The sequence below is a fragment of the Scyliorhinus torazame genome, chromosome 1 (assembly GCF_047496885.1).
Source record: "Scyliorhinus torazame isolate Kashiwa2021f chromosome 1, sScyTor2.1, whole genome shotgun sequence".
In the NCBI taxonomy this organism is placed as follows: domain Eukaryota; kingdom Metazoa; phylum Chordata; class Chondrichthyes; order Carcharhiniformes; family Scyliorhinidae; genus Scyliorhinus; species Scyliorhinus torazame.
Window position 1 is genome coordinate 174,318,361 of NC_092707.1, and position 27,175 is coordinate 174,345,535.

Below are 27,175 nucleotides of genomic sequence, written 5' to 3' on the forward strand. Positions count from 1 at the left end.
CTTGGATATTTATAATGAGCTCATGGAGTGGGAGGGAACCCAGATAGGGGAGGTAAAGCGCAAGTGGGAAGATAAGCTTGGTAAGGAGCTAGAGGCAGGTTTGTGGGAGGATGTTCTGAGCAGAGTCAACATGTCCTCATCATGTGCCAGGCTCAACCTGATGCAATTCAAGGTGGTTCACCGGGCACACATGACGGTGGCCTGGATGAGCAGGTTTTTTGGGGTGGAAGACAGGTGCAGGATGTGTGCGGGAGGGCCTGCAAATCATGTTCCCATGTTTTGGGCATGTCCGAAGTTTAGGGGATTATGACAGAGATTTGCCGATGTCATGTCCACGGTGCTAAAAACGAGGGTGGCCCCGAGTACAGAGATGGCGATCTTTGGAGTGTCGGAAGACCCGGGAGGCTTTTGCCTCCCTGGTAGCCCGGAGATGGATTTTATTATCCTGGAGGGTCTCTCAGCCCCCGAAATCGGGGGTATGGGTTCGCGACATGGCCGGGTTTCTCAGGCTTGAGAAAATTAATGTTAGGGTTTGTTTGGAGGTGGCAGCCGTTTAGCGACTTCGGGCAAAACAAAACTGTCAGCAGATATAATTGGAGGGGGGGTTAGGGAACGTTGGGGGTGGGGGGGGGGGGTAGGGGGAGTTAGTCTAGTTTAGGTTAGGTGAGATCAGCGAGAGGAGATGGAGGGATTGGGGAATTGTGCGTACAAGTCATGTTGGCTGGGTATGGTTGTTGGTTGGGGGGGTGTTATGCACGGAACTATGTTTACATTTATAGTTGTATTTTTTGTTACCATAATATCATAAATGCCTTAATGAAATATCTCTTTATGCAAAAAGTTATGCACCTGGTAATACCTAAACAGATTAGTTCTCGGAAGCTGGAATTTACCCAACCACTCCTCAAAACCAGCGAACCTCCCTTCTATAAACATGGCCCCAAACAGGTCCAACACCTCCTCCCACCATGCCCCAAACAATGAGTCCAAAACCACTAGAATGAAGCAGTGGTTTCCACAGATTTTGATTACCAATGACATGGCACCCAATTTAAATTTTACCTAAACTGTCTCCATATTCTGAGTGACCACCACCACCAAACTTATAGAACATAGAACAGTACAGAGTAGTAAGGCCCTTTAGCCCACGATGTTGTGCCGACCATTTATCCTAATCTAAGATCAACCTAACCTACACCCCTTCAATTTACTGCTGTTCATGTGCCCAAGAGTCGCTTAAATGTCCTTAATGACTCGGACTCCACCACCTCCACTGGCAGTGCATTCCATACACCCACCACTCTGTGTAATGAACCTACCTCTGACATCTCCCTGATACCAACAACCCTCAACACTATCTACAACTCCACCAACCTTTGTGTCTTCGGCAAACTTACTAACCCACCCTTCCACTTCCTCATCCAAGTCATTTATTAAAAACCAAAGAGCAGAGGTTCCAGAACAGATCCTTGCGGGACACCACTGGTCACCGACCTCCAGGCAGAATACTTTCCATCCACTACCACTCGCTGTCTCCTTTCAACCAGCCAATTCTGTATCCAGACAGCCAAATTTCCCTGTATCCCATGCCCCCTAACTTTCTGAATGAGCCTACCATGGGGAACCTTATTAAATGGCTTGCTGAAATCCATATACACCCCATCCACTGCCTGACCTTCATCAATGTGTCTCGTCACATCCTCAACGAATTCAATGAGGCTTGTGAGGCATGTCCTGCCCCTCACAAAGCCATGCTGACTATCTTTAATAAACTATGTTTTTCTAAATTATCATAAATCCTATCTCTCAGAATCCTTTCCAATATTTTTCTCACCACAGACTTAAGACTGATGGGTCTGTAATTCCCAGGGATTTCCCTATTCCCTTTCTTGAATAGGGGGACAACATTCGCCTCCCTCCAATCATCCGGTACTACTCCAGTGGAGAGTGAGGACGCAAATATCATCGCCAACAGCGCAGCAATCTCCCTCGCTTCCCGTAGTAACCTTGGGTATATCCCGTCAGGCCCAGGGGACTTATCTATCCTGATTCTTGAAGTCCACCTTGCAGGGGAAAAAGGCAGCAGACCCGTAACCAAGGCTCTCAAACTAGAACCTCGACAGATACTCCTCTCCATCTGCTCCCATAAGGACTCCGTACCCTTAACCCAACCCTATACCGTTTCAATGTTTACTGCTCAATAATAAAATAACAGATTGTCTGTTTGCCAGATTGGGCAACGCTCGGTCCCTGGATTGCCTTTCCCTCTGCAAAAATACCCTAACAGTCTGTGGGATCTTGCCCAAATAAAAGAATATGTCATTTTATTAACTTTCACAAAGAAAGATTTGGGAAGGAAAACTGGGACACTGAAACAAAAATAGAAACCTGAGAGGATATTCATCTTTACCGAGTGGATCCTACCCGCCAGGTACAGAGGGAGGTTTCCCCACTTCTTCAAGTCAAATTTGACCCCATTTATCAGACCTGAAAAATTTAGTTTATGGAGCGAGGCCCAATCATGGACCACCCAGAATCCCAGATAACGGAAGCTGGACCTGGCCAGGCGAAAAGACAACCTCCTCAGATCGGCACCCCTCACTGTGGGATTCACTGGAAAGTATTTGCTTTTGCCAAGTTCAACTTGTATGCCAAGAGGGAGCCAAAACTCCTAAGCAGCTTCATTATCTCCTCCACACTGGAGACAGGAACACCTCGCAGATGACCTCTATGCAATGACCAGAAGCTCAATTGCCAAGGCAAACAATAGCGGGGATAATGGACAGCCCTGCCTCACATCTCAAATTTTGAGCTCAAGGCATTCATATGAGTAGTGGGCAGCGCCCCCTCAATTGCTCTCTCGTGGTCCTCTGAGATCACCTGACGTACTTTCTTAATTTCCCCAGCCAGGATGCTTGTAAGTGCCTCAGCGGTTAGTGGAGTGGCCACCGACGTTGCAGGAGCCTACACCATTTTCTTAACAGACAAAGCTCTTGAACCTCCCAAGTCCAACGATGATTCCTTACTTTTCTGCTGCCTAGTTTTGTATTTATTGGGCATTCCTTTTGCGTAGGATTCTTAACCCATAAAACTGACCAACGTCCACCCCAAATTACCTCTGACTAAAAGGGCTTAAATCAAAGTTTTCTGGCAGACACCACCCATGTGCATCTGCTCCGTACGTATTGCCACTGAAAATCAAGCTCTGTACAGAACAAACACTAGCACTGCTATGTCCTCTCCTGGACCCTCCTGAGCAGCTCTCTTCTTTACACCCGTGGTCAGATTCTGTTGTGATATCCTGCCAGTAGGTATGCTGCCTATTTGTGTCCCTGGTCATCTCTTGTAAGAAAACGATTCAGCTTTGCAGTCCTCTTGCCCTGCTTACCTGCAGCTAGAGAATGGAAGCAGCTCTCCTCTGAGATTTGACGCCGAAAGCACGACAGGGCGCTTGACGTCTGCTGCCGCTTCTGACCAGAAGGCTGAACACAGCCTCATTTCCTTTCACATTTCTTTTCATTTCAAAGGCGGCAGCGGCAGCCATTCTCAATTTAAAAGCCAGTAGTGGCTGTTGGGTGCTTCTCCTGTGATTGGGACCACTGTGGGAAAGGTGTGACCGATCGCTCCGCAACCTACCCACAGGTAATGACCGCACTTTGAAAAACCCTGACCTAGGGTGTAAAGGGGAGAACAGGAGGGCACTGCTAAATTGCCAAGTCCCTTTGCTCCAGCTTGAGTCATTTATTCCTTTGGCCAAGTGTGTAACAAGTGTACTGTTTGTGGAGATTATATGATCTCAAGAAAGTGGGAAGTTTGTGTGGTTGGGGGAGTGGGAGAGGTGTGCATGGGGATGGGTTGGGATGCTGTGTGGGTAGGGTGGGGCTGGCATGTGGGGTCGTGCGTGGGGAGTGGGTCGGTTGTGTTTGGGGTGCATATATGGCCGGGGTGGGTGGAAAGGCTTGCTGTTCTTTGATGCAGTTGATTAGAATTTAATTCCTGAGGTGCTTCAGAAATAACTAAGATTTTCCTTTCTGTTGTAGCTGTATCTGTTCTGTCTGAGGAGGATCTGGGATTTACTGGTCGCCGGTTGAACTCAAAGATGCAGGTGTATTCAGGATCAAAGACTGCTTACCTCCCAAAGATGATGTCACTGTATGAACAGTGTATTCGAGTTCTACAAAACAACGTGGATTGTAAGTCATAAGTGTTCATTAGAGGTGTGCACATGCTAGAGTATGTAAAATACATTAAGACTGAGTGGTTCCATGTTGAGTTCCAGAGTTGCCTGAATCCCTGCTTATAACAATTGAATTTAGACATTTCCCACTAGGAACCTGCTTGTAGCAGCTTATCAAGTTCTAGTTCCATTGTCTGTCACCCATTCCCCCACTACCTGCTCCCCTCAGCCCTTCCCCATCTTCGAGAGCCCCTCATCTCTCTTTGATGAAACTACAATGTGCTTTAGAGAATTGAAAATCCTTGACACTACTCCATGATGCAGGACATTGATTTGCTATTTGTGCCTCCCAACTGACAGGTGTAAAGGAGTCATATTGCGAACTACCCTACTTTCTTATCGGGAGGTAATTAAGTATTCTAACCATAGAGTAATATTAAATGTCGGCACGTATGGACTCTCTTGTGACCAGAGGTTTTTTTCCCACTTCTGTTCTGGGTTTTAGCTTCTTGTTGTGATATATTGCACAGTTGCTGGGATTTCCACATCCTCACCCGAGTGGACACTATTGACATATAAACCTTGATCTTAGCCGTCACGGTTAGCATTGCTGCCTCACGGCACCGGGGACCTGGGGTTGATCCCGGCCCTGGGTCACTGTCTATGTGGAGTTTGCACATTCTTCTCCGTGTCTGCGTCGTTTCACTCCCCCCAACCCAAAGATGTGCAGGGTGGGTGGATTGGCCACGCTAAATTGCCCCTTAATTGGAAAATAAAATAATTGGGTACTCTAAATTTTTTTTAAAACCCTTGATCTTGAACATTGGCAAGCTACTTGACATAGGTGGCAGCAGATGTCCAGACTTCTAGATCAGCAATTATACATCCCTAATGTCACATTTCTGAATTCCAGCCTCAAATGACCTACATATTTCCTTCCCATTTACAACTTCCTTGCCTCAATATGGTCACTTGTTGGGATACACTTCCCTCGCCTTGATTTTTGAACTTATGGGGTCTCAATCAGCAAATGTTACCTAAGTTGGTTGAGTCGCATTTTGCATGTATCTCTCACGGATGTGAAGGAAGGGAAATTACAGTACTGTTTCTGTGGTTACAAATAAGTGCTATGTGCAGCTGATTGCCAAAGTTGAGATCGCTGTTTCTACAATGTCTGAGGCCAAAACATTCTACACTTATTGGAAGGGAACCTGAACAATTTAAAATGAGGGCCCGGATCTTCTGTGAAGCGACATTCATCATCGGCTTGCCTCCCTGCTTGAACGCTTCCAAACTCCGAAGCTGCTTTGCATTTCTTGCGGGCCTTCCTACCCCGGCTTCTCCAGAAATGTGAGGTCCCCTCTGAGAATCCACTGCAGTGTTGAGGGTGAAGGTGAGACACGCCCCATTTTTATGGTGCTAGGTGCTGTGCAGTAAGTTTATATGTCTAGTGTGAATATTAGTTAATGGGTCAATGGATGAACGTGTAGGTGGGTGAGGTAGGTGAGTAGGTTGATAGGTGGGGTGAGATGGTAGTCAGGTCAGAGGGGTCAGTTCTGTAATTACACAGAGGTTAGATTGTTTTCTCTGTCTTCCATTTCCTGTGTAACTGTTCCGGTAAATAACACAGAACAGTCCATGTTCTCTGACTCAAAGTCCGAGATATTCACAAAGATTCCAAGAGCAGGGGAATAGCTCATTGGAAGTTCAAACTTTCCATGCATTTCCCATAAGGTCAGCACGTTGGGATCTTCGCGAGGTTCCAATGCACATCATTTTTTTTAATAAACAATTTTAATGAGGTATTTTTTGGCATTGTAAACAGTAGAATTACAGAACGAGAAAACAAAAGGACATAGTGCAATTGCCGTAGCCCGCCCCACCCAGATCTGTCTAATTGACCCCCTATACTACATTCCCCTAAACCCCCCCCCCCGCTGACGATTAATTCTCCGCAAAGAAGTCAATGAATGGTTGCCACCTCCGGGCGAACCCTAACAACGACCCTCTCAAGGCGAACTTGATTTTCTCTAAGCCCAGGAAACTCGCCATGTCTGACAGCCAGGCTTCTGACTTCAGGGGCTTTGAGTCCCTCCGAGCTAGAAGTATCTGTCTCTGGGCTACCAGGGAAGCAAAGGCCAAGACGTCGGCCTCTTTCTCCCCCTGGACTTCCGGGGCCTCTGAAACCCCAAAAATCGCCACCTCTGGACTCATTGCCACCCTTGTATTCAGTACTCTAGACAGACGTCCTCGAACCTGCCAGTATCTCCTAAGTTTTGGACAAGACCAAAACATGTGGACATGGTCTGCCAGTCCTCCCAGACACTTTACACGCCTGTCCTCTACGCCGAAGAATCTGCTCATCTGGGACACTGTCATGTGGGCCCGGTGGACGACCTTAAATTGAATCAGGCCAAGCCTGACACATGTTGCAGTCCCATTGACCCTGCTCAGCACGTCCACCCACAGGCCTTCCTCAATCTCCCCTCCCGACTCCTCCTCCCATTTATGCCTCAGCTCCTCGGTCTACGTCTCCTCCGCCTCCATGAGCTCCTTGTAAGTATCCGAGACACATCCCTCCCCCACCCATCCTCTAGACACTACCCTATTTTGGATCCCCCTTAGTGGCAAGAGTGGAAAAGGTGGCACCTGCCTACACAAAAAGTCCCGCACCTGAATATACCGGAATTCATTCCCCTTCGTCAACCCAAACTTGGCCTCCAGCGCCCTCAAGCTAGGGAAGCTCCCTTCCAAAAACAAATCTCCCATCCGTTCACTACCCGCCGTCCGCCATACCCGAAACCCCCCGTCCAACCTCCCCGGGGCAAACCAATGGTTGTCACATATCGGGGACCAGACCGATGCTCCCACGTGCCTCCTCCACTGTCCCCAGATCCGAAGGGCCGCCACCACTACAGGACTGGTGGAGAAGCGCGCTGGCGGGAACGGCAGAGGCGCCGTCACCAACGCCCCCAGACTGGTACCCCTACATGAGGCTGCCTTAACCCGCTCCCAAACCCCACCACCACCACCACCACCACCATCCACTTCCTTATCATGGCTATGTTAGCCGGCCAATAATAGTTGCTGAAATTTGGCAGTGCAAGCCCCCCCCCCCCCGGTTCCACTCGAGCATCACCCTCTTCACTCACAGGGACTTGCCCGCCCATACAAAGCCCCAAATGATCTTGCTTACCCTCTTAAAAAAGGAACATGGAATGAAAATGGGGAGATACTGGAACACGAATAAGAACCTCGGGAGAACCGTCATTTTAACTGTCTGTACTCTCCCAGCTATCGACAGTGGGAGCGCATTTGATCTACCAGCCGGGACAGGTTCAGCTTATGTAGTTGACCCCAATCCCGCGCCAGTTATATTCCCAGGTACCTGAAACTGTCCCCAACTAACTGGAACGGCAGCTCCCTCAGCCGGTCCCCTTGGCCCTTCTCCTGAACTACAAACATTTCACTTTTTGTCATATTCAATTTGTACCCGAAAACCGGCCGAATACCCCCAGGGTCGCCATGATTCCGTCCATCCCTGCCATCGGGTCCGAAACGTACAAGAGCAGGTCACCTGCATACAATGAAACTCTATGCTCCACCCCCCCACCCCCCCCCCGAACCAGCCCCTTCCAACCCTCTGCAGCCCTCAGAGTAATTGCCAGCGGCTCTATAGCTAGCGCAAACAGCAGTGCGGAGAGGGGGCACCCCTGTCTCGTCCCGTGGTGCAGTCTAAAATAATGTATTGAAGTATCCTCCCATAACCAGCTTGTGGGAATCCAGGTCGGGTATCTTCTCCAGCACACTCTTTATGAAATCCGCATCATCCCAGTTTGGCGCATATATGTGAACATAGAACATTACAGCGCAGTACAGGCCCTTCGGCATCATGATCACATTGAGAAATCTTCTTGTATTCGCCACCAGTTTCCTACCTTTAACAAACCCTGTTTGATCCTCCCTAATAACATTCGGCACACAATCCTCAATCCTAGTGGCCAAAAGCTTTGCCAGATGTTTAGCATCCAAGTTAGGAAGGGAGATCGGCCTATAAGACCCACACGACTCCGGGTTCTTGTCCCGGTTAGAATCAAGGAGATGGTAGCCTGCGACAACGTCTGGGGCAGCACCCCTCTGTCCATTGCCTCATTGAAAACCTTGACCAGCAGCGGCCCCAATATCCCGGAGAACTTTTTATACAATTCTACCGGGTACCCATCTGGCCCCGGGGCTTGACCTGACTGCATGGCCTTTAAGCCTTCAAATATCTCCTCAGCTCTGATCGGGGCGCCCAGCCCTTCTTCTTCTAGTTCCCTATCCACTTTTGGGAATATCAGGCTGTCTAAGAAGCGTCTCATCCCATCTGCTCCATGAACTCCCTCAGCTCTTTTCCCATTGCTGACACTCTGCCCGTTCTTGAGCACGACCGGTCCAGACCTGGGTCAATAACTGTATTGAAGTATCCTCCCATAACCAGCTTGTGGGAATCCAGGTCGGGTATCTTCCCCAGCACACTCTTTATGAAACCCGCATCATCCCAGTTTGGCGCATATATGTGAAAATAGAACATAGAACATTACAGCGCAGTACAGGCCCTTCAGCCCTCGACGTTGCGCCGACCTGTGAAACCACTCTAAAGCCCATCTACACTATTCCCTTATCGTCCATATGTCTATCCAATGACCATTTGAATACCCTTAGTGTTGGCGAGTCTGCTACTGTTGCAGGCAGGGCATTCCACGCCCTTACTACTCTTGTTGACCAGGACCACCTTCCTCCCTTCCAGCTTACTGCTAACCATAACGTAGAGACCTCCCCCGTCCGAAACAGTACTCCCCATCTCAAACTGCACCCGCTTGTTCTCCAGAATCGCGACCCCTCTGGTCTTAGTATCTAGCCCTGAGTGGAATACCTGACTAACCCAGCTCTTCCTCAACCTAATCTGGTCCGCTACCTTCAGGTGCGTCTCCTGCAACATTATCACGTCCGCCTTTAGAGCCCTAAGATGCGCGAACACCTTTGCCCTCTTCTCAATGCACATCTTTTGTTGTACATCTGGTTCTTGTATGGCTGGGGTTGAAGGAGGCAGCAAAGTAGAATCATGGTGTACAGGCTCTTGTTGCACAAACACTGGTCAATGTGTAATATTGCTCCCCTAATCCATCACTCCAGTACAGCTAAACCACAACCCTTCCTTACACGTCATTATGAATTTGATAAGGATTGCATGACAGAAACTCTTCATTCTAACTCTTTAAATAGTTTATCAATCAATCCAAGGAAACACAAATAAAAATAAAGTGCTGATAAACTCTGGAGAGAGAAACTCTGGAGATTTAAGGCTTCAAGGCCAGTATATTTCTGTTTTTATTTCGGACCTCCGATATCTGCAATATTTTGCTTAATATTACAGTAGGCCACTTGCTTTCCTGGAAGGAATGATACAGAATATGCCTGTTTCTTAATATTACCAAGACAGGTCACATTAAATAACTGCTATGTCATAATAGTTACGCCAGTAGCCAGATTCCATTTACCCATTTCCGTTAAACTCCGAAGCAAAAGGTAAGTAAAGGCTATGCATTTGTGCTTCAACTCACTTTGTTGACATTGCTTGTGGGTCATCAGAGCAAACTGGAAGCACCCCAATCATAAGACAAGGAAATGTATCTTTACTGCTTTTCTCAAAGCCTCGACACAATTAGTTATTAATTTTATTGCTTTTTCTTCCCTGTTGAAACATTGACCCAGATCTTCTGGCCACTGGATTGACTGGATGTATGACTCGAGATGCATGTCAGGACCCCGCACTGATCTTTGTGGGAATTGCCTGGGTCGTTTGAACTTCCGTTGAGCACTTCCGCTGCTCCTCAGACCCTCTGTGAATATCTCAGATTCTGAATTGGAGACATCTGACAGTTCCGATGTACTTGCCTGAATAGTTACGAGGAAATGTTAGAAAGTCTGGCACTCTGACTCCCCCCAACTACTGCATCCAACTTGACTTGCCCCCCTGATTTGGCTAACCACTTGACCTCCCATTACCCAACCTGACCTGACCAAACCACTATCCCATCCACTCACTAACATTCATAGTGAAGATTAGACTTACCATACGGCAGCTAGTGTTATATAAAGGCCATGAAAAGGGAGCATGTCCTCCCTCCCCCTAACTCTCCAACACTAGAATTCAAACTCCATAACATATATGGAATTAAAAGTCTAATGTTGACCATAAAACCATTGTCGATTGTTGTAAAAACCCATCTGGTTCACCAATGTCCTTTAGGGAAGGAAATCTGCCATCCTTACCTAGTCTGGCCTACATGTGACTCCAGACCCTCAGCAATGTGGTTGACTTTTAAATGCCCTCTGAAGTGGCCTAGCAAGCCACTCTGTTATATTCAACTGCTACGAAAACACAAAAAAGGAATGAAACCGGACAGACCACCCAACACCCAACCAGGCAACGGAAGCGACAATGGCAAACCCAGCCCTGTCGACCCTGCAAAGTCTCCTTACTAACATCTGGGGGCGTGTGCCAAAGTTAGGAGAGCTGTCTCACAGACTAGTTGACATAGTCATACTCACAGAATCATGCCTTACAGAAAATGTCCCAGACAGCACTATTACCATTCCTGGATATGCCCTGTCTCACCAGTAGGACAGACCCAGCAGAGGTGGCGGTGCAGTGGTATACAGTCGAGAGGAGTTGCCCTGGGAGTCCTCCAAATCAATTCTGGACCCCATGAAGTCTGGCTTCAGGTTAAACATGGGCAAGGAAACCTCCTGCTGATTACCACGCACCAGCCACCATCAGCTAATGAATCATTACTCCTCCATGTTGAACACCACTTGGATGAAGCACTGAGGGTGGCAAGAGTGCAGAATATGCTCTGGGTGGGGTCTTCAGTGTCCATCCCAAGAGTGGCTAGGTAGTACCACCACAGACCGAACTGTCTGGATCCTAAAGGATTTAGCTGCTAGACTGGGACTGCAGCAGGTGGTAAGGGAACCAACAAGAGGGAAAATCATACTTGACCTCATCATCACAGATCTGGGTGCTGCAGGTTCATCTGTCTATGACCGTATCGGTAGAAGTGACCACCGCACAGTCCTTGTGGAGACAAAGTCCCGTCTTCGCATTGAGGATATCTTCCATCGTGTTGTATGGCACTACCACCATGCGAAATGGGATAGACTTTGAACAGATCTAGCAACTTAAGACTGGGCATCCATGAAGTCCTGTGGGCCATCAGCATTCATCCACAATCTGCAAATTCATGGCCCGGCATAGCCTCCGCTCTGCCATTACCACCAAGCCAGGGGATCAACCCTGGTTCAATGAAGAATGCAGGAGAGAATGCCAGAGCAACATCAGGCATATCGAAAAATGAGGTGTCAGCCTGGTGAAGCTACAACACAGGACTACTTGGGTTCAAACAGCATAAGCAGAAAGTAATAGTAATAGACAAAGTAATAGACAAAGTGATTCCACAACTAACGCATCAGATCTATGCTCTGCAGTCCTGCCACATCCAGCTGAGAATGGTGGTGGACAATTAAATAACTCGCTGTAGGAGGGGGCTCCAGAAATATTCCCATTCTCAATGATGGAGGAGCCCAGCACATATGTGCAAAAGACAAGGCAGAGGCATTCGCAACAATCTTCAGCCAGAAGTGCCGAGTGGATGATCCATTTCGGTCTCCTCCGGAGGTCTCTAGCATCACAGATGTCAGTCTTCAACCAATACGATTCACTCCATGTGATATCAAGAAAATCTGAAGGCAGCTGATACAGCAAAGGCTATGGGCCCTGACAGTATCCTGGCAATAGTACTGAAGACCTGTGCTCCAGAAATTGCCTCACCCCTAGCCAAGCAGTTCCAGTACAGCTACAACACCGGCATCTGCACGGCAATGTGGAAAATTGCCCAGGTGTGTGTCATGTGCACAAGAAACAGGACAAATCCAACTCAGCCAATTAGCATCTTACCAGTCTACTCTCAATCATCAACAAAGTGATGGAAGACGCCATCAACAGTGCTACTAAGTGGCACTTACTCAGCAATAACCTGCTCACGGACGCTCGGTTTGAGTTCCGCTAGGGTTACTCCGCTCCTGATCTCATTATATCCTTGGTTCAAACATGGACAAAAGAGCTGAATGCCAAAGTTGAGGTGAGAATGACTGCCCTTGACATCAAGACAGCATTTGACGGAGTATGACATCAAGGAGCCCTAGCTAAACTGGAGTCAATGGGAATCAGGGGGAAAACTCTCCGCTGGTTGCAGTCATAGCTGGCACAAAGGAAGATGGTTCTGTGGTTGGAGGTCAATCATCTCGACTCCAGGACATCACTGCAGGAGGTCCTTGGGGTAGTGTACTAGGCTCAACCATCTTCAGCTGCTTCATCAATGACCTCCCTTCCATGATAATGTCAGAAGTGGGAATGTTTGCTGCGGATGACTGCACAATGTTCAGCACCATTTGCGACTACTCAGGTAATGAAGTAGTTCATGTCCAAATGCAGCAGCACCTGGAAAATATCCAGGCTTGGCTGACAAGTGGCAAGTTACGTTCACACCATACAAGTGCCAGGCAATGACCATGTCCTACAAGAGAGGATCTAACCATCGCCACTTGACATTCTGTCATTGAATTCCCCATAATCAACATCCTGGGGGTTACCATTGATCAGAAACTGAACTGGACTAGCCATATTAATACTGTGGCCACCAGGACAGGTCAAAGGCTAGGAATCCTATGCCCCCCCCCCCCCCCCCCCCCCCCCCCCCCCAAACACACACACACACACACACACACACACACAAAGCCTGTCCACCATCTACAAGATGCAAATCAGGAGTGTAATGGAGTACTCTCCACTTTGCCGGATGAGTGCAGCTCCGACAACACTCTAGACGCTTGACACCATCCAGGGCAAAGCAGCACACTTGATTGTGGGCTTACCTGAAGGGGCAGAGGGCTCAAGGCCAACTGAGTACTTTGCTAAGATTCTGGCGGAGTTGATGGGGGAGGGTGAAGACCCCTCCTGGTATGAACTGGACTGAGCTCATCGGTCGTTAAGGCCGAAACCCAAAATAAATGAGCCGCCGAGAACAGTCATTATCTGCTTCCTTTTTTTATATATTAATTTAGAGTACCCAATTAATTTTTTGCCAATTAAGGGGCAATTTAGCATGTTCAATCCACCTACCTTGCACATCTTTAGGTTATGGGGGCGAAACCCAAGCAAACACGGGGAGAATGTGCAAACTCCACACAGACAGTGACCCAGAGCCGGGATCGAACCTGGGACCTCGGCGCCATGAGGCAGCAGGGCGAACCCACAGCGCCACCGTGCTGCCCTATTATCTGCTTCCATAAATACCACATGAAGGAGAAGGTGTTAAACTGGGCGAAGCAGAAGCAGGAGGTGCAGTGGGATGGTGTTAGAGTTCGGATTTACCAAGACTTGACGATGGAGTTGGCAAAGAGATGAGTGGCGTTCAGCCGAGTGAAGGCGGCACTCTTCAACAAGGGACTGCGATTTGGTATGGTATGCCCGGCAAAGCTGAAGGTGACATACAACGCCAAAATCTTTTATCTTGAAACGGTAGAGGCGGCTGTGGCGTTCATGAAGGCAGAAAGCTTGGGACAGAAGTGAGGAGTGGAGCTGGAAGAGAGATTGTGGACTGTGATTGGGGAGCTGGAAAATGTATAAAAGTTATAACTTTCTTTTCACTGACCTGTATTGTAGCTTACTTGACTTCACATTGTTGTAGAGTTTAAGTTTTTGTTTGGTTTGATTGGCATTTTTGCTCCTTTTTTTTTTTTTGTTGCAACGGTTATATGTTATTTCATTGAATTGCATGGGTTAGATTGTTTTTCTTTATCTTCTGGGACTGGGTGGGAGGGGACAGTATGCCTTTTTGGGGGAGATGGGGGACTACCCGCACGAGCTAACTAAAGTTGGCTAGTGAATGGAGGTGAGGTCAGAGGAGGGCTGCGGACATTGGAACCTGGGTAGCAGATTTCGATGGGCCTACGAGACGAGCAAGTTTGGGGGGGGGGGGATCGATACTGGGTCAGATTTTTTTTGAGGGGAAGTGCAGGGTGGATTCTGGGAGGGGAGAGGGGGTTTGATGTAAATAATGGAAAGGGACGGGTCAGGCTCATGGGGCAGGGTCCGGTGGTATGATGGTGGATAAGAAGGGGCGGGGGGAGAGGGGGGCGGTGAGAGACCCCCAGTTAGGTTAGTCACATGGAACGTGAGGGGACTGGGAGGCCCGGTCAAGAGGTCAAGGGTGCTGGCACATCTTAAAAATTTGAAGGCCGATGTAGCAATGCTGCAGGAGACTCACCTGAGGGTGAAGTACCAAGTGAGACTTAAAAAGGGCTGGGTTAGTCAGGTGTTTCATTCTGGATTTGACGGAAGAGCTCGAGGGGTAGCGGTAATGGTCAGCAAAAGGGTACAGTTCCAGATGGAGAAGTTGGTTACAGATCAGGGGGTAGGTATGTGATTGCGACAGGGCCGCTGGAGGGGAGGCTAGTGGCGCCGGTAGGTGTATATGGTCCCAATTGGGACAATGTGGGATTCGCGAAGAAGGTGTGTGGGGCCATCCCTGACTTGGACACACACAAACTGATAGTGGGGGGGAGGGGACTGGAACTTGGTGCAGGAGCCAAAATTGGACAGGTCATGGCCGCGCTTGCTGGTCAGGGGGGGCGAAGGCGCTGGCTGGGCTAATAGTAGAAATGGGAGGGGTGGACTCTTGGAGGTTTCTGCACCCGAGGGAGCAGGAGTACTCATTTTTCTCAGCGATCCATAAGGTGTACTCGCGGATTGACTTTTTCGTGGTGGCGAAGGCGCTGCTGGCTGGGGTTAAAGGGTCGGAGTACTCTGCAATTGCAATATCAGATCATGCTCCGCATTTGGTGGATATGGTACTGGAGAAGGGGATGGTACAGAGAACAGGGTGGAAGTTGGATGTGGGACTGTTGGGGGACCGAGAAAAAAAAAAAAATGCAATTGCGACGATGCAGTCGGGGAAGGTGGCAGGGCCGGATGGGTTTCTGGTGGAATATTATAAAAAATTGGTACCGCTGATGGTGGGGATGTTTGAGGAGGCGATAGGGAAGGGGGTGTTACCACAAACTTTGGGGCAGGCATCGATTTTCCTGTTACTTAAGAAAGATCAGGATCGGACAGAGTGAGGGTCGTATGGCCCATATCACTTTTAAACGTGGACTCAAAGATATTGGCGAAGGTACTGGCAGGTAGGCTAGAGGAGTGCCTCCCAAAGGTGATTGGTGAAGATCAGATGGGGTTTGTGAGAGGGAGGCAGCTCTTTTCGAACATTAGGAGGGTATTGAACGTGGTTATGGTACCAGCGGAGGGGTAGGAAACTGAGGTGGTTGTGGCATTGGACGCCGAGAAAGTGCGTGCCCGGGTAGAATGAGGGTACTTGATGGCAGTTCTAGAGCGGTTTGGAATTGGACCCAGATTTGTGGACTGGGTAAAGCTATTGTATAAGGAGCCGAGGGCCAGTGTCCGCACAAATAACATCAGCTCAGAATACTTTCCTCTCCACCGTGGGACTAGGCAGGGATGTCCTATGTCCCCCCTGCTGTTTGCACTCGCGATTGAACCATTGGCCATCGCATTAAGAAGTTTGGTGGTATGGAAAGGGATAGTGCGGGGGGGATAGAGCATGGGGTGTCCTTGTATGCCGATGACTTGTTATTATACATGTCGGAACCAAGTGTGTCAATAGGGGGATTACTGGAGCTGCTTCGGGTGTTTGGGTCTTTCTCAGAGTACAAATTAAATCTAGACGAGCAAATATTTTGTGGTGTCTCGGCCAGAGGTGGGGGCAGGGATGGGGGGGCTGCCATTCCGTAAGGCAGGGACTCACTTTAGATACCTAGGGGTGCAGGTTGCCCGGGAGTGGTGGGACTCCGTAGGTACAACATTTCTAGTTTGGTGGGGAGGGTGAAAGCTGATCTGGCAAGGTGGGATGGTCTCCCTCTGTCACTGGCGGGTCAGGTACAGGCAGTTAAAATGAATGTGCTGCTGCGATTCCTGTTTATTTTTCAATGCCTGTCGATTTTCCTGCCAAAGGCATTTTTTAGAGAGTTTGATGGGATGATTACCTCATTCATATGGGATGGGAAGGTGGCCAGAATTAAAAAGGTGCTACTACAGAGAGGAAGGCAGGCAGGGGGTTTGGGTCTTCCGAACCTGATGTATTATTACCGGGCGGCGAATGTGGAAAAGGGATGGAGCTGGGTCAGAGGGGTTGACTCCCAATGGGTCAGAATGGAGGAGAGTTTGTGTAGGGAGTCGGGATTGAAGGCGCTAGCGACAGCGCCGCTCCCGACTGCCCCGGGGAGATACTCAGGGAGTCCGGTAGTAATAGCATTGCTGAGAGTTTGGAGGCAGTTCCGACAGCGCTTCGGGTTGGGGGCAGGGTCAAGGGAAATGCCGATTCAGGGGAACCATAGATTTGATCCAGGGAAGTGGGATGGAAATTTTCGGAGATGGGAGGAGAAAGGAAGTAGGGCACTAAAAGACTTGTTTCTTGGGGGTCGTTTTGAGGGATTGAAGGAGCTGGGAGCGAAGTATGGACTGGAGCAGGGGGAAATATTTAGATACATGCAGGTTCGAGACTTTGCCAGAAAGGAGATACAGAGCTTCCCAGTAGAGCCGGCTTCCACATTGCTGGAGGAGGTGCTGATGACAGGGGGACTAGAGAAGGGGGTAGTATCGGCGGTTTACAGGGCTATTCTGGAGGAGGAGAAGGCGCCGCTAGAAGGGATCAAGGCAAAGTGAGAGGAAGAGTTGGGAGAGGGTATGGAGGAGGGGTTCTGGTGTGAGGTGCTCCAGAGGGTGAATGCCTCCACCTCGTGTATGAGGTTGGGGCTGATACAGCTGAAGGTGGTGTATAGAGCGCACCTTACAAGGGCGAGGATGAGCCGGCTCTTTGAGGGGGTAGAAGATGTATGTGAACGTCGCAGGAGGGTCCCGCAAATCACGTTCAAATGTTTTGATCCTGCATAAAGCTGGAGGAATACTGGAAGGAGGTGTTTAGGGTAATCTCTAAAGTGGTGCATGTTAAACTGGACCGGGCCCTCGGGAGGCCATATTCGGGGTGTCGGACCAGCCGGGGTTGGAAACTGGTGAGGATGCAGATGTTGTAGCCGTCGCCTCGTTGATTGCCCGAAGGCAGATTCTGTTAGGGTGGAGATCAACCTCTCCACCCTGTGCCCTGGTGTGACTGAGGGCCTGCTGGAATTCTTGATGCTTGAAAAGGTCAAATTTGAACTGAGGGGAAGGATGGAGGGGTTCTACAATTTATGGGCGTTATTCATTATGCACTTTCGAGAATTGGATAATATCGAACATTCGGGGGGGTTGGGGGCTGGGAGGGTTGGGGGGGTCTGTGTGTGTTAATGGTGACTATGGGTGATTCCTGATTCCTCTTTGTCATTTGTTTATGTTAAAATGCAGGGGTATGGTGGGAGGATGGGATTGTTGCTATTGATATGGGAATTGTCATTACATTCGTTACTGATTATTGTTTATTGTTGGGTGTAAATTTGGGAGAAAATGTGAGTAAGGAGGAGAATAAAAAAAAAATGTAAAAAAAAAAAAAAAATCAAGGCAAGGAAAGATGGAGTGAAACAGCAATCTAATGATGATTGCTACTTCATATAAGGTCCAGGTCATCGATTCTTGCTGAGATATGGTTTCTTAAGTATTAGTATAATAATCTTTATTGTCACAGGTAGACATACATTAACATTACAATGAAGTTGTCACATTCCGGCGCCTGTTCGGGTACATTGAGGTAGAATTCAGAATGTCCAAATTACCTAATAGCACATCTTTCGGGACTTGTGGGAGGAACTGGAGCACTCGGAGGAAACCCATGCAGACACAGGGAGATCATGCAGAATCTTTGTTAGGAAAGAGATAATGGGGGCGATTCTCCAAAATGGAGCCCAAGTGTTTGCGCCGTCGTGAATGCCGTCGCGTTTCACAACGGCTCGAAACGGGCACGGGGATGACCGATTCTGTCCCCCACAGGTTGCCAGAACGGCGCTGGAGCGGTTCACGCCGCTCCAGCCTCCCTTCCCGGTGCCAAATGGGCGCCGCGCCAACCCGCGCATGCGCAGTTGGGCCGCGCCAACCTGCGCATGCGAGGGGGACTTCTTCAGCGCGCCGGCCCCGACTCAACTTGGCGTTGGTGTTCAGGGGCCGGCCGTGCAGGAAAGTAGGCCCGGGGGGGGGGGGGGGGGGGGGGAGAGGCCGGCCCGCCGATTGGTGGGCCCCGATCGCGGGCCAGACCCCATCGGAGGCCCCCCCTGGTGAAGGATCGCTTTTTCCCGCCCCACAGGCTGCCCCCCCGACCCTTCGCGCAGAGTTCCCGCCGGCAGCGACCAGGGGTGAACGGCGCCGGCGGGACTCTGTCGTATCCGCTCAGCCGCTCGGCCCATCCAGGCTGGAGAATTGGCGGCCCCCGCGATTCCAGTGGCCCGCGGCTGGCGTCGCATCAAACGCGCCGGCGCAAATGGTGCCGATTCTACGCATCTCGGAGAATCGCGTGCCGGCATCGTGGCGCGGTTGCGGCGATTCTCCGGCCTGGCACGGGGCTCGGATAATCGCCCCCAATGTTCTCCAGTTAGATTTGGAGCTTTAATTGTTCAATAGACCACACCTATTGTTCGATGGACGAGCACATAAGGGTACAGGTGGCACTGTGGAGTTGGAAGAGAAGTGATTGTAGAACAACAAATTGGAGTTGGAGCAGTAAACGACTTGCTTTCTCATTCTTATTATAGAGATGTCATCGGAGCTTAACATCCTTGGCTGAATGTGAAAACACTTTTATCGTGAATTTAGATTGTCAATAGTGGAACATTTATTGACCATGCAGGGACATACAACTGAGCCTGGTCCAATCATCATTCAACATCAGTGCACCTGCACTTTTAAGCGATGCCCACTGGGTAATGATCAGTAGAAAGACTCCTGACTGATTTTTTTTCATCTTTCTTAGTCTTGGTGGTGAGGTACTTTGTGATCCTCACCATTTTGCAATATTATGCGGTCAAGAAATTCCATTGCTCCTCTTCAGATGGCGTTACTTCAAGAAGGTCCTGCATATGCTTTGTTGCTTAGTGGGTTTTTCCCCCTCAGTATCTGCTGTGCTTCCTTGCAGCTATTCATGAAGTTGGAGGAGTGCCATTCGAAATCTTAGAACCTGTGCTGGAGCGGTGTACCCCTGAACAACTATATCGGATTGAAGACTGCAATCCGGTAAGCCTGAACTCTGACTCCTAAAATGGAAGTTAACAGAAAGATACAGGAGCTGTTCATTGTGGTGCTTTATTATTCACTAAAAGAAGAACGATTTTCTTCTCTTCATCAGAGGTCTAACTTTCTTTTATGTAGTTTCCCAAAGAAAATATTGAAGGTATTCACTGTCACAAAGGTACACGTTACTGTTTTCCATGATACAGTCAGAGTTTTAAAACATTTTTTCTTTGCAATTTAAAAGCTTGTTTTCAAGTGATTGTGGTGAGAAATGGGCTGGGAGACTTTAAGCAACTGTTCAGAGGTATGGTGAAACGTGTTCATTCCTAATGGCTGGGCCAAGGCCAGAAACCCACCATGAGAGGAATTGTGGTCTTGACTTCAGTTAAAATATTTGTTATATATTCTTTGCCATGCCATTATTGTCAATGTACACATTGGTTTGAAAGAAAGAAGGGCCTTGCGTTCATAACTTCAGGTCCCAAAACACTGAACAACCAACAAAGTGTTTTAAAATGAAATCACTGTTGTCATGTAGGGCATGTGGTTTTTAATTTGTCCACAGAAATGTCATTCAAAGAGCAATGAACTAAACACTAGATAATCTGTTTTAGTGTTGGTGGTTGAGGGATGAATATTTGCAGGCCACCAGAAGAAAAGACCATGGGCGCGATTCTCCGACCCCCCCACCGGGTAGGAGAATCATCGGGGGTCGGCATGAATCCCGCCCCCCGCCGTGTCCCGAATTCTCCGCCACCGGAGATTCGGCGGGGGCGGGAATCGCGCCGGTCGGCGGGCCGATCCCCGGCGATTCTCTGGTCCGCGATGGGCCGAAGTCCTGACGCTGTCAGCCCACACCAGCCGCCGTGGATTGAACCACCTTTCGAACGGCGGGACAAGGCGGCGAGGGCGGGCCTGTGCCGTGGGGGCACTCTTTTCCTTCCGCCTTCACCATGGTCTTCACTATGGCGGAGGCGGAAGAGACCCCCTCCACTGCACATGCGCGGGGATGCCATGAGCGGCCGCTGACGCTCCCGCGCATGCGTCGCCCGGCAAAGTCATTTCCGCGCCAGCTGGCGGGGCACCAAAGGCCTTTCCTGCCAGCTGGCGGGGCGGAAATCAGTCCGGCTCGGGCCTAGCCCCTCAAGGTGAGGGCTCGGCCACTCAAGATGCGGAGAATTCCGCACCTTTGGGGCCGCACGATGCCGGACTGATTCGCGCCATTTTTTGCGCTGGTCGGCGGACATAGCGCCGATTGCGGAGAATCCCACCCCTATTCAATTTGCCCTGCATTTCCATAAACTTCACTATGCTGGGGCGCGATTCTCCGACCCCCCCACCGAGTCGGAGAATCGCCGGGGGCCGGCGTGAATCCCGCCCCCGCCGTGTCCCGAATTCTCCGCCACCGGAGATTCGGCTGGGGCGGGAATCGCGCCGGTCGGCAGAAATCGCGCCGGTCGGCGGGCCCACCCCCGGCGATTCTCCGGTCCGCGATGGGCCGAAGTCCTGCCGCTGTCAACCCATGCCAGCCGGTGTGGATTGAACCACCTTTCGAACGGCGGGGCAAGGCAGCACGGGCGGGCTCCGGGGTCCTGGGGGGGGGCGCGGGGCGATCTGGCCCCGGGGGTGACCCCACGGTGGCCTGGCCCGCGATCGGGGCCCACCGATCCGCGGATGGGCCTGTGCCGTGGGGGCACTCTTTTCCTTCCGCTTTCGCCATGGTCTTCACTATGGCGGAGGCGGAAGAGACCCCCTTCACTGCGCATGCGCGGGGATGCCGTGAGCGGCCGCTGACGCTCCCGTGCATGCGTTGCCTGGTGAAGTCATTTCCGCGCCAGTTGGCGGGGCGGAAATCAGTCTGGCTCGGGCCTAGCCCCTCAAGGTGAGGGCTCGGCCCCTCCAGATCCGGAGAATTCCGCACCTTTGGGGCGGCGCGATGCAGGACTGATTTGCGCCGTTTTTGCCGCTGGTCGGGGGACATCGTGCCGATTGCGGAGAATCCGCCCCCTGTTCTTCGGACAGCTAGCCAATCGAAAGATCTGCTGGTACATTTTAAGTGAGTTTTGGCTACAGACTGGGAAGATTTTAGTCCCTGGGGCCAGATTCCCAATAGGCCATCTCGTTGGTAGGTGATTGCTGTACTTTTCTTGTTTGATCCCAAATCTGTGCTAAGTTAGCTGATGCCACCCAAAGCAACTATAGTAATGTGACGTTTGGCCTCAGTACCCACAGGTTTGAGAAGGGAAAGTAAACCAAGGCTCAGGATTCCAGATGCTGATGACCCCCAATTGAAAGTGGATCTGAGTGGTGTAAAATATGAACAAGATCAAACTTAGGTGAAGCCACCCAAAGCAACTATAGTAATGTGACGTTTGGCCTCAGTACCCACAGGTTTGAGAAGGGAAAGTAAACCAAGGCTCAGGATTCCAGATGCTGATGACCCCCAATTGAAAGTGGATCTGAGTGGTGTAAAATATGAACAAGATCAAACTTAGGCTTGATACCCCTACTGGTCAAATTGTTTGCGAGCGTTCAGTCTTTGAGTTTGCGCTGAAGAATGGTCACTTATGTGCACTACATTCATGGTACCATAGATTTTTTGAGATTCTAATTTTAGGAATAAAAGAAGGAATAAAAGGAGGAAGCTTTAGATAGATTAACTTTCGGGGAGGGAAGTTTATGGTGCTCAAAGATGACTATGCCCGATGACATGCACCCTAGAATACTGAGGAATATTGGAAAGTAAATAACAAAGGATCTGATCACAAAATGTAAGCATCTTTGGACATAGAAGTTGTACGAGGAGACTGGAGGGTTGGTATTATAATACTTGTTTAAAAAAGGGCGGAAAGATAAATCGAGTGATTATGGACCAGCCTAACATGAGTAGGTAAGCTTTGAGAGGACATTGTAATGGGGATAAAATTAATACTTATAAGGATGTGTTAATTTAAGCACTGCCTTCATTGATCTATAAAATACAAGTTGTGTCTGCCAAAGTTAATCTGCATTCTTTGAGGAAATAAGAAAGAGTGCTGTGTATGTATGTATATTTCAATAGGATCTTTGTGTTGCATGGCAGGCTAATTGATATTTATTTAGACATACAATAGTAAAGATGTTAATGCTAAACCTGCATTAACCAGTGGTTAAGCTGCAGTTAAAATATTGTGTGCACTTTTGAGTTACCCAGCTTTGGAAGGATATCCAGGCCTAGGGGAGTGTGGAGAAGAGATTTACTAAGATGACAAAGGAAGTTTTAGTTGTTTCAGTAATGAAAAGGGATCAGAGAAACAGGGGTTCTTAATTTTGCTAATTATTCTTTTTCCGAAACAAAGACGCTTTTGCTGAGGAGCAGAATGAAAATTGCTTATCTGGCTCAGATGTAAGATCTTTTGAAAAAATGTGCATTTAATAAAATTAGGGGAGAAAAGAAAACATTATTTTACTGTAGGTAAGTACTCATCTGTAGTGACATACATCGAAGTAACCTTAATACGGATATCCTGCTGGATCCAGATTCAGGTCTTTTCCTGGTTGGGTGGGTTGGTAAGTAGTCTAGAAATTATGAACATCAAGTCCAGTGTTAACCCGGGACTGAAGTATTCTGAGGATCTGGTACAGGTCTATGAAGGATCAAGTTTTTAAAAAGATATGAATATCATTAGAAAAAGAGATGGATGAATTCCGTACTTGGAAGAGAACTATAGTTGTGGAACATGCTTTGCAGCAATATCAAATGAAACAAGTTGATGAGTGGCAGCAGGGTGAGTTTCTTGGTCTGAAAGAAGTGAAAATGGAACACTGAGCAAAAACAATGCAAATTATTTTGGCTTTGATCTAAGATTAATTTACAAACAGCAATTTACATTTCTCCATAATACCATTAATCAGTTGACCAGTGGTGACATTAAGGCAAAAATGGTGGCTTTTGAGGTGTAAGTGTTGGAATCTCTAAACCCTTCACCTATGACTGTATGTAAAGGGTGGGTATGATATATGAAGGGAGCACCTTGAAGCATGTTTAACAACCACACCCTTTGTGGAAACCAAGTCAGAAAGGTGCAAAAACATAGAGTTGCTGTTTGTTTCCTGTGGCTATTTTGACAGACTGGCTGAAGGTTTGAAAACTTTTGGGACACAGGCAGTTGTCTAACACTAAAATAGCTTATGCTGGTGCAGGTTTCAGTGCAGATGGACATGAAGAATGAGGTTACTGTTTTTGAAAGAGCTGCCAGAATTATCAGATGATCTTAACCTGACGTCTTCTTTCAATTGCTTTTGTCAGCCATCACACCCAAGGTCAGACAAGGATGGAATGTGTGAAATTTGTGTACAACATGTTTACAAACTTTTTTTGGCAACCTATGTTCCCTACTTCAAAAACTTTATTTCTTAGCTGCTACATGCGTGTTTTTACATGCAATCTTCTGACGTCATAACCTTTTAGTTAATTGTATTTTGTGGTCACTTGATTTTACTGTGTAAACACCTGTGAGTACATTGTGAAAATAGAAAGATTTTGTGCAAGGTTTTTCTCCTTTCCACTATGCTTTAACAGGCTGATTCCCTTGGACAGACTTCCTTTCCCTCACAAAGGGGTCAACTCCTCGCCAGGTACAGTCCTACAATTATCAAAGCAATAACTCTGGAAATTTACACCTTCCCCATAGGCATCGCCACCAGTCTTGCATTGACTGCATAAACTAAATCAACACTGTAGGATTGAATCAGGGATGAATTCATTTAGGTGCAAGCTGATTTTGTTTGTGATTAGTTCACAGTACAAAGATTAGGTATAACTTCAGCAAAGACTTTGTAGGGTGGAAATGTAGCTATGGGGGTGAATATTTTCAATGTAGTTACTTAATCATATTTAATCACATGAAGTATCGTGCTAATGTCAGTAAATGGGTTCCATTAGCAATCACAACAAAAAACTTTGGGAAAATATCTAAATTACAGATACATGAAGCAGTACGTTTAACAAACACACTAAGCAAGTTTTTAATTTATCTATGCAGTGATTTTTAAAAAATTAATTAGTTTTGGTATGTGTCTGTAAATGTTTGGGTAAAGGGGAACTATAGCAAAGAACAGGTAGTGTATGGTAATCAGGTATAATGCCATGAAGTTGGATAATTTGGTAACCATAAGATGAATGTTCGAGTTTTCCTTTTAACAGCATTTTCTAAACCTTTCCTTTGTACTTGGCTGCACCTTTTTTCACAGGTGCCTAATTGTGCATTTTTGCTGCCAAACAGACTTTTGTTGAAGAAACCGATCACCTGTGGCTGCGACATTGTAAGAGAGACTTTAAGAACCAGGAACGACAGGAGTTTGAGTCATGGCGTGAAATGTATCTGCGTCTTCATGATGAGCGAGAACAGAAACTGCGAGCTATAACACAAAGCATTAGTTCGGCTCATGCCAGCAAACCAAAGGGTAAAGAGCAATTTTAGTGAATGCAGTTCTGTCAGCCAGTCAAATCAATTGTTAAAATTATTTCACGGGATGTGGGCGTCGCTGGCTAGGCCAACATTTATTCTTCATCCCGAATTTATTTTCAGCTGTGCCAGTTTAGTGTATGAACAAATTATATTTCGGGTTTCAAACGATTTGTTGCTTCTAATGCTTCCAAGTGAAAGTATACATTATGCATAATATTGAATTATGAAAGGTTCAACTACTGTTATAGTTTAGCAAGTTATTATCAGCTGGAATGTACTGTTTGAACAAGTGGTCAAAGCAGAGTCAGTAGTAACATTCAAAAGGGTACTTGGAAAATTTACAGTGCAACGGGGAAATAATTGACTAGCTCGCTCAAAGATCTGGCACAGGTACGCTGTGCTGTGTGGTCTCCTTCAGTTCACTACGGTTCTATTATTTTGCTTAACTTTTAAAATAAATTCCTGTTAATATGATCGGAAGGTGGGGGTTGAACATTTTGCAATTCCTTGAATAGCACATCTCATGAAATCGGCCGATGAACACTCTTTACCACAGCCGTGTGGCTTATTGATTTCTGCATGTCCTTTAAATGTAGCCTATCAGCTAATTGCCCATTTCCATCGCCATAGAATTCAGCATCGGCTGCTGAAACCCTCATTCATGCCTTTGTTGCCTCTAGACTTGACTATTCTAATGCACTCATGGCTGGTCTTCCACATTCTGCCCTCTGTAAACTTAAGGTCATCCAAAACTCTGTGCTATATCTCTTTTTTTTTAATTTATGGGACATGGGCATCGCTGGCTATACCTGCATTTAGTGCCCATCCTTGGTTGCTCTTGGGAAGGTAGTGGTGAGCTGTCTTCTTGAATCCCTGCGGTCCTTGAGGTGTAGGTACATGCACAGTACTGTCAGGGAGGGGTTCCAGTATTTTGACCCAGTGGCAGTGAAGGAACGGTGATATATTTCCATGTCAGAATGGTGAGTGGCTTGGAGGGAAACTGTGGTGTTGCCAAGTATCTGCAACTTTTATCCTTCTTGATGGTAGTGCTCATGGGTTTGGAGGGTGTTGCCTAAGGAACCTTGGTGAGTTCTTGCAGTGCATCTTGTAGATGGTATACACGGCTGCCACTGTTCATTGGTGGAGGGATTGAACGTTTGTGGAAGGCGTAGCGGGCTCCTATGTCTTGGATGGTGTTGAGCTTCCTGAGTGTTGTTGGAGCTGCACTCCTTGAGGCAAGTGGAGAATATTCCATCACATTCTGACTTGTGCCTTGTAGGTAGTGGACAGGGTTTGGGGAGGCTGGAGATGCAGGATTCCTAGCCTTTGACGCGCTCCGGTAGCCATAATATTTACATAGCTCGTCCAGCTCAATTTCTGATCAGTAGTAGGCTCCCAAGGATGTTGATAATGGGGGATTCTGTTAAGGTAATGCCATTGAATGTCATGGGGTGATGGCTAGATCCTCTCTTGTTGGAGATGGTAATTGCCTGGCACATCAGTGGCATGAATGTCACTTGTCACTCCAAGCCTGAATATTGTCCCGGTTTTGCTGCATTTGGATGTGGGCTGCTTCAGTATCTGAGGAGTTGGGAATGGTACTGAACATTGTGCAGTCATCAGGAAATACCTCTGAACATTATGATGGAAGGTCATTGATGAAGCAACTGAAGATGGTTGGGCTTTGGACACTACCATGAGAACCTCCTGCAATGATGTCCTGGAGCTGAGATAATTGACCTCCAGACAGCACAATCATCTTTCTTTGTGCTAGGTATGACTCCAACCAGTGGAGAGTTTTCCCCCAATTCCCATTGGCCCGGGTTTAGCTGATGCCACACTCCATCAAATGCTGCCATGATGTCGAGGACGCTCTCACCTCACCTCTGGCATTCAGTTCTTTTGCCCAAGTTTGAACCAAGGTTGTAATGAGGTCAGGAGCTGAGTGGCCCTGGCGGAACCCAAACTGAGTGTCCGTGAACAGGTTATTGCTGAGTAAGTGCTGCTTGATAGCACTGTTGATGAGCCCTTCCATCACGTTGCTGATGATCAAGAGTAGATTGATAGTGCTGTAATTGACCGGGTTGGATTTGTCCTGGGGTGTACAGGACATACCTGGGCAATTTTCTACCTTGCAGGGTAGATGTCAGTGTTGTAGCTGTACTGGAACAGCTTGTCCTCGGATGCGACAAGTTCTGGAGCACAAGTCTTCAGTACTAT

At 48.1% G+C, this 27,175-nt stretch overlaps 1 protein-coding gene across 2 annotated transcripts in view; it reads left to right on the forward strand.

Moving 5' to 3' along the window:
• eloa (elongin A) overlaps positions 1-27,175 on the forward strand; it is a 110,764-nt gene that overhangs the window by 70,711 nt on the left and 12,878 nt on the right. For both annotated transcript variants that reach the window (XM_072501173.1, XM_072501174.1), the window contains exons 6-8: positions 4,041-4,193; positions 19,411-19,508; positions 24,770-24,950. In XM_072501173.1, coding sequence (XP_072357274.1) covers positions 4,041-4,193; positions 19,411-19,508; positions 24,770-24,950 — 432 coding nt within the window. The remainder of the gene's footprint in view (positions 1-4,040; positions 4,194-19,410; positions 19,509-24,769; positions 24,951-27,175) is intronic.